At 24.0% G+C, this 8,636-nt stretch overlaps 2 protein-coding genes across 2 annotated transcripts in view; one reads left to right on the plus strand and one right to left on the minus strand.

Moving 5' to 3' along the window:
- Window positions 1-3,436: 3,436 nt before the first annotated feature.
- Phum_PHUM388540 (uncharacterized protein) lies at window positions 3,437-6,928 on the minus strand (the record flags this gene model as incomplete). Its single annotated transcript, XM_002428472.1, has 7 exons — window positions 3,437-4,480; window positions 4,618-5,127; window positions 5,225-5,497; window positions 5,906-5,949; window positions 6,051-6,180; window positions 6,417-6,697; window positions 6,772-6,928. The coding sequence occupies 7 exons, from the start codon at window positions 6,926-6,928 to the stop codon at window positions 3,437-3,439; spliced, it is 2,439 nt and encodes an 812-aa protein (XP_002428517.1).
- Window positions 6,929-7,845: 917 nt separating this feature from the next.
- Phum_PHUM388550 (uncharacterized protein) overlaps window positions 7,846-8,636 on the plus strand; it is a gene marked incomplete at both ends in the record, with an annotated part of 1,618 nt that continues 827 nt past the window's right edge. Inside the window, 3 exons of the mRNA XM_002428473.1 lie at window positions 7,846-7,905; window positions 8,000-8,098; window positions 8,179-8,447. Of these exons, the coding sequence (XP_002428518.1) occupies window positions 7,846-7,905; window positions 8,000-8,098; window positions 8,179-8,447 (428 nt within the window). The remainder of the gene's footprint in view (window positions 7,906-7,999; window positions 8,099-8,178; window positions 8,448-8,636) is intronic.

Raw genomic sequence — 8,636 nt, forward strand, 5'->3', positions numbered from 1 at the left:
TCCTAATTATTTAATAATTAATAAATAATAGAATTCATCCAGAAAAACAAAACAAAAATAAATTAAGATCCTTAATAATTAAAAATAAAATAAAAAATTTTAGTTAATTCCTCCCCTCCCCTCCCCTCCCCTGTCGGTTTATCAATATTAAATAATATTATATATTCATTAATATTATATTAATAATAATATTATATATTCAAAACATTTTTTTATTTATAATTTAATAAAATATTTAAATAAAAATTCTTTTTTTTTTTTTTTTGTAAAAATTAACATAAATTATTTACAATTAAAAAATTATTTTATTATTATTATTATTATTATTATTATTATTTTTATATATATATATAAAAAGAAAACTAATTTTGTTTTGGGAAGACTTAATCACAATATTTACAAAAAAAAAAAAAAATAAGAAAAATTTGTAATTATAATTACATAAAATTACCATACAATGGCAATAAAATTTTTTTTTTAAATTTATTTCCATTGTATAAAATAAAATTTACCTTTTATTATAATATTTATATACATATTATTAAACTTAAATAAATTTTTTTCTTTAAATATATATTTAATTACCTAAAATTAAAAATAATAATAATAATAACTTAAACTTTATGCATATTTTTTTTTTCTCTTATAATAACAAAAGAAAATTTAACACTAACCTTTTATTATTATTATTATTATTATTATTAATTAATCCCATTATTATATAATATATTAGGATAGCAGTTCTTTATGAATTCTTCAAAATTTTTCATATTTATACCCCCAAATTTTTTATATATATGTATTTATATCTGAAATGAATATTAAAATTATTTTATTATTATTATTATTATTATTATTTAAATATTCTCAATCCATTATTAAAATAATATTTTTAATACCTTTCTTATGTTTCTTCATATTCACAAAATTTATGTATGAAATTCAGGAGGTTATTTTCCTTTTCCAACTGAGTTAAAAAAAAACCTCTTTTAAGAATTCAAAAAGGAAAAACTTTATAAAAACATTCCAATATATATTCAATATATGAAAAAAAAACGGTTTTTACATGTCAACCTCCTAGATACATCATCATCATCATCATCATCATCTTCTTTGGTAATAATAGTTGAAGAACTCTTTGATAAGAACTTGATGGTGGTGGTGGTGGTCATCATTCATTATTATCTGTATCTTATTTTATCTGAGGGTGAAAAAAAAAATAAATAAATAAATATAAATTATTTTAATTAATTTTCAAGAGGAATTTTTGTTTTTTTATTACATAGACAATGAATTGTTTTTTTTTTTTGTCACATTAGGGTCACTTTTACTTATTTATATATAATAAATAATATAAATTTACCCAAAAATTAAATTTTAATGCATTTTCTTTTACACACACACACAGACATTTTATAATATTATTATTTACAAATTTTATTTGATTTTTTAATTTCATTGCACAGCCAATTTAACTTTTTTTTTTGTAATTCTTATAAGATTATGTATAAAAAAAAATGTCTGGATTTAAATTTACTGCAAGCACAAGGCAAAACAAATTCATTTCAAAAAAAACATAAAAAAACATAAAAAATGAGTTAAACATTATTTGTTATGTTATTTTGTGATATCAATGAATAAAATGTTATTATGTGATTATCCTGATTATTGTTAATTTGAAATTATTATTATTATTATCATATCACAGAATTAAAAATTAACATTTAATATAAAATTTTGAAAGTTTTCAACACTCTTATTATTTTTTATTAGAAAAAAAAAAAAAAAAAAAAAAAAGTGTGACAAAATAAGAACAAAATAAAATTATTTTTGATTTTATTAAAAAAAAAAAAAGAAAATTTCTAATCAATTATTTAATCCCCTAATTTTAAATAATTTGATTTAAATAGGATTTAAATGATTATATTTACTTTAAATAAACATTTTATTAAGGGAAATTAAATTATTAACAATTTTTTTGTTTGTCAAATTCCTAATCCTAATCCTGATATAATCAAAATTTTTAAATTTTGATTTATTTACTTACTTTTGTCACTTAAGTAAATAATATTTTTTGGTGAGAAAAAAAAAAAATTTAATTATAAATTCCTAACAATTTTTTCTTTTTTTTTTTTTTTAAATTTCTAATATAAATAAAATATGAATTTAAAAACTTTCAATAAAAAAAAAAAATAAAAAAAAAAAATTTAAATTAACAAATGATTTGGGATGTTATTAAGGATGGGTAATAGGATGATATATTATTAAACTGAATTTTTTTTAATAATTATTGATGATAAAAATTTTTTTTTCTCTTATTTTGTTTAAAATTAATAATGTTATTTGAATTTAAAAAAAAAAAAAAAAAAAAAAAACCACCAACCTAATTTTTTTTAAAATTTCCCTAATTTAAAAAAAAAAATTTTTCCCCTTTCCACTGTGTTCCCCCCCCCCCCTCTTCTTTTCCCCCCAAAATTAGTTAACATATATATAAGAAATGGAAATTTTTTTTTGTAATTAAAAAAAATCTTTTAGTAATAATAATAATAATTAATTTTTAAAAAACCCGGGGCAAAGTTTAAAATATTCAACTCATTTTTTTTTTTTTTACCTCTTCTTATGATTTTAATTTTTATACATTAATTATTTTTTTTACAATTATTAATTAATTGTATTAATTTTTACAATTATTTTTCACACGTACACATTTTTTTTTATTATATTTATTACCATCTATTAAACTTTTTACAACTTACTTATTATATAAATTTTTTTTTTTGTAAAAAAATTTTGAAAAACCTTAAAAAAAAAAAACTCCATCTTTAAATTTAATCCTGTGATGAAAAATAATATTAAATTATCCATTTTTTTTACAACTTATTTATTATTATTATTATTATAATTTTAATAAAAAAAAACCCATAATAAAAAAAAAAAAAAAAAAAAAGAAAAATTCCTTCAAAATTAATTTGACTAAAAATATTTTTTAAAATGGTTTTTAAAGCCTACTTACTAAAATTAATAATCAATTTTTTTTTTTTTTTTTTAAACTAAATTTATATATGTATATATATACATACATAAATCTATTTACATAAAATTGTAAACAATTAAAATTTTTTTATCATACTACGGTTGAAGAAATTAAAAAATGAAAAAAACCTGTAAGAAAAAGAATTAAAAAAAAAAAAAAAAAAAAGTAACAAACGGTAAAGTAATATTGAAGATGTGAACCATAGCAATATTTATTTTTGATATTAAAAAAATAATTATTGCTCGTGTTAATATATTTTGCTTGCACCGGCAGCAAATTTTTACAGATTAACTGAAAATGATAATTATATTAAACAGAAACCTTGAATTTATCATTATTATTATTATTATTATTTTTTGTTAGGAGATCATTTTCTTGTACTGGGAAATTAAACCGACCTTGTCACCATCTACCTCCTCGTACGGGTGGTGGAAGTCTCGGACTGAATGACTGCCGTCCTCTTATTCCTTCAGCTCTCGGATGATGAGGCCTGAAAGGAAATCTGTGTTGAGGCCTCACTCGAAGCGGACGAGGAGAATTACGCCCCATTCTCACGCCGAAACTCATTCCTCTGAGGTGAACGTTGGTCGGACAAGGATGAACCGCGGGTTCCGATTGACTCTCGGGCTGCCACATCGATTCCCTTCTAAAATATTCATTATGATCCGTAAAGTCGCTTTCGACGCCGTTGGGTTCGATTCCTCCTTGCAAATGACTTTCTTGCCCCATTATTTCACTTCCACTTTTATTATCCCGAATTTCAGTTAAAACACATGATCCTTTACTTTCCGCAGATTTTTCCTCGCGAGAGACTAATTTACCTCCCGCACGTTGAAGAACTCCACCGAAAATAGATTTCAGTCTTTCATCGACGTCCTCATTCGGAGGAATAGTCGATCCTACATTGTCCATAAAACTAGAAGATGTATTAAAGTTATTTAAACTAGGTTGATTAAGAAAAGAGGACTTCATCGAACTGACTATCCTATCGTCCACGTCTTCTTCTAACTGTATTAAACCACTAGACTCTTCTTCATCTTCCTCACTGACATCCATGTCTATACTTTCTACATTAACATCTTTTCGCTCGGGAGCCTCAACGTTTGTTACTTTCATAGGGGAACGAGACAGGTTAAAATTTGAGTTTAATACGTCACTGAAATTATTAGACCTGTGAGGAACTCTAAAATCAGTATCAGTAAGTTTACATCTATAATCCTGATCCTCTGGCCACACGAAAGCTGGAGGAGGCGGTAACGGTTTTGTTTCGTTTTTGGGCGACCCTGTCAAACTAATTAAATTTCTGTGATCGACATCTTTGGGACCGAGCTTATTGAGTTTTCTATGATCGACATCAATACGATGGGAGACTTCGATTCTGTGATCCATATCCTGAATTTCCGGAACGGGAAATAATGTTCTATGATCGACGTCTACAATGGATCCCTAAAAAATAATTATAATGATTTAAAATCATCACAGCTTTTTAAAAAAATTTAAATTTCTTATTATCATTTAGTTAAAAAATACAATAAATTACTACAATACATGTAGTTGATTACAAAAATCAAAATATAACTTACAGTTGGTAAAGAGTCATCATATTCCACAGGCTGACTTATTCCTTTTTTTTCATATAAAGGAGGAGATTCGGGGGTATCCGCGTTTAAAACCGATGCGGATTCATCAATCCAAGAATTTTGAACTTGCGATGACAAGTTCCAGTCTTGTGAAGAAGGTTCATGATTCCAATTTCCCACATCAGAATTTTGTGCTTGTCCCCAATCAGATTTCCAGTTAACCGAAAAAGCATCGTTGGTGGTAAATATGGGAGGCATCGGAGGCGGTTGCAATGGTTCCAACGCTGGTTGTTGAGACCTCAAAGGATCCGAAGTTTCTTCCGACTTGGAAATCCCCGAAGGCAAGAGCGATTTTAAAAAGTCTGTAATATTAAAACTTACATCTTCCTTTTGTTCTCGAGTGCTAATTACTTCGATTGGTCTCACAGCATTTTCATTCAATGAAACGTGATTGCTACCAGACATGGAATTTGAAACTTGAGCAGAATTCATTGAGTCGTTAAATATATCTCTCTGAAATTTTTTTTTTTTTTTTTTACAAATTTTATTCGGTTTAAATTTTTAAACGACAAAAAAAAAACAAATTATAAATGAAATGATTTAAAAAAACCTGTAAATTAATATCTGAAAATTGTGAGTTTCCCATAAATGTACTATTAATAAAAGAAAAGTCTAAACCATTATTTTCAGAAAAATTTGTTTTCTTTTCATAATTTGTTGATTGTTTCGTTTTTTCATTTAAAGGTAGTTCAAAATCAGAATCTGGAGAAGGAGATGGAGCATTTGCGTCAGGAGATGGTATTGGACTGTCAGTTAATGTTGGTATTAAATCATCAAGTTTTCTTTTCAATATTTTCACTTTGTTTCCGAAATTGCGATATGCCTAAAATCAAAAAAATACGTAACTCGTTAAATTTTTAAAAAAAATATTCATAAAATAAATGTAAATATACTTTAAATTTAAAAGGCCATAAATACATACATAATGCCATTTTTAAATATATATTTTTAATAATAATAATAATGATCTACCAAACAATATTTTAATGTTTAGAGCATTACGATTTGTCAAATTACATTTCTTATAATAATCGAATAACAAATATGTAAGATATTTTCAATATGAGAAATATGAAATACATACATTTCTACTGTACTTACATTACAAACAATTTGGCTTCTCCTCTTTGAGATTCGTAAACAAAGTGGCCCTGATGAAGGAAATCTATTAACTTTTCTCTTTCAGCTATTTCAAGTTCAAGAGCTTTAACATAAGCTTCCATTTTTTTACTTCTGCATCAACTTCAGCAACTACATCAGAGCCATGTCTACGATCTATGGACGAAAACATTTTACAAGGTTAAACAACACACATAAAGGAACAATTACATTTATTATTTTTTATCTATTGATAATCAAAGAAAAGTAGTGATAACCTTTTAAAGATGTTCTCATGTTGTCTACATCGAATAAATGCAATGAATTTTCTTTTACTTTTTTGAACCTAATTTCTGTATCATTTTCTAAAACTTTGCATTCCTTTATTTTGGAAATTAATATTGATGGCTGAAAATTTGAAAGAAAAAACTTTGTTTTAAAAAAATATTTCTTAGTTTAGAAAATTTAATTCAAACAAAAAAAGTTTATTTTTACAATACACTGTTATTAATATTCATAAAGTCAATGTTGAATAATTAGAATTGAAATAAACAAAACTCAAAATAAAACATAGTAAATAATTTGAATACAATTGCAAAAATTAAAAATGGTGCATACATAGTTTAAAAAATTATAAACCCTACCTGAAACTCTGAAGAATCTAAATTTGCTTCTGTTTTTTTTTTAACACTAGTGGTCAAAAGCCCACATAAATCAGATATAAAAGCTTCATCATAAACTCCTCTTTCATCCCAAATTTTAAATATCCTCATTATTCTTGATTTAACTTTATCATCTCTGACTAGAGTGGTGGCTTTTTGTAATGCTGTACCCCAACTTTCAACAAACTGATAATGTTTTCGTTTACTGTATTGAATGACATCATTAGCCAAATAAAATAAAGACAGTCTTTGCTCAATTTTGACTGAAAATATAATTAATAATTACACATCAATAAATAAATAAAAAAAAAATTCATCATATAATAAATTTAATTACCTCTTTTTAAACAATGTAACCAACAATTCACTATTTTTTTGTGGTGATCTCTGTTTTGAAGACACCAAGAAGATAAATTATTAATAGCTTCTTGTGAATCTTTCAAAGTTATAAGTTTATTTTCAAATTGTTGTTCATTAAACACAGAGGTTGTCATTTTGTTTATTTTTAATCAAGTAATTAACAGAATAAGACACTTGTACACTAAATAAAACTATATATATACACATATATGTAAAAAAAGTATTTAATACACTAAACCCATTACAATTCACATTTTGCACTTGAACTTAAGTTAAATTCAAAATTTAACAAATAATAACTGTAGTGCACTATTTAGTATAAAAATTGTTTATTTCAAAATTTACAAATTTTTTGATAAAAAACATTTTTTATATTTGAGTTCATGATGAATTACAAAAACTTGTGTGTGAAAAATACCATTTGTAAACTTTATCTTGGTAACAAATCAAAAATTGAAACCTGCAAGATAATTATAATTTAAATATTAACATTGCCTGCTTTTCAAAACCGCATCCCATTTTTGAATTTTCATATTTTTTGATTTACATAGCATGCTAAATTAAAATATATTATAAATAGATACAATATATATTAGAGTTAACAATATTATAAAAAATAATGAAGTTATATTGCAAAAACACAATAAGTTCATTTAAGTAAAATAATAAAAATATCAAAATATGTTTTATCAAACAAATAAATTTATTATAAGTAAATAAATTTTACGATTTACTTTTTTTTTGAGATATTACCATTAAATGAGAAAACTAATAAGTAATTTAATAATATCAATCTGCCGGAAGCCATTTTATAATTTTATATACGCTGCGCTTGCGCTATTTACATAATAATAATTTACTATTTAAACCTATATACTATTATTTACTTTAACTTCGTTCATATTTTATATAGTATAATATTTAATTTTATTTTATCCTGGTGAGGATAATATGTAGTAACAATTTAGAAGAATAAATAAGTAAAATTTAATTTTTTCTATTAACTTACTTTTGATCCTTTACTCTTTAATACCGAAGTCCAATTTTCAAAATGTTGGCCAGCCGATGTTTGTTTTTATGCAAACCACTTATTGGTTCAAATCAAGGAAAGGTAATATATATTAAAAGAAACTAATACTTGCTTTTTTAATCTAAATGAACTTTTAAGCTAATTTTGTTTTTTTGTTTTTTTTTTTTTGGTTAAGAAATACGCTGAGATAGCCGGTTTACACATTGTTAGACATAAGGGATATGTTCATCGAAATCCAATGAATACCGGTATTGTTTTTGTTCCCCACAAAGAGGTATAAAAAATTATCATTATAATTGTACTAAAAACTAAGTATTGAACTCTGCAGGTATTAATATCGTTTACTCTTTATAGGCATGGGTGGTAGAACGTATGGGAAAATTTTACAAAGTATTAGATCCTGGAGTAAATTTATTGTTACCACTCTTAGATAAAGTAAGATATGTCCAGAGTTTGAAGGAAATTGCTATAGTTATTCCTAAACAGAGTGCAATCACTTCTGATAATGTTACATTAAATATAGATGCTGTTCTGTATTTAAAAGTATTAGATCCCTATTTAGCTAGTTATGGAGTTGAAGATCCAGAATATGCAATCACTCAATTAGCTCAAACATCAATGAGGTGCTGAAATTTATATTAAACTTTTTTTAAATTTTGTTTCTGTTATTATAAGTTAGTATTTTTGAGAAAATTTCATAATAATATTTTTATAATTTAAATATTGTATAATTAAAAATATAAGGCAAAAGTGGATAAAGTGTTTTTTCAAAAAATACTTAAAATTATTTTGCTAATGTAAAAAGAAAATTA

Source organism: Pediculus humanus, genomic scaffold, assembly GCF_000006295.1.
Source record: "Pediculus humanus corporis 1103172107869 genomic scaffold, whole genome shotgun sequence".
Lineage (NCBI taxonomy): Eukaryota > Metazoa > Arthropoda > Insecta > Psocodea > Pediculidae > Pediculus > Pediculus humanus.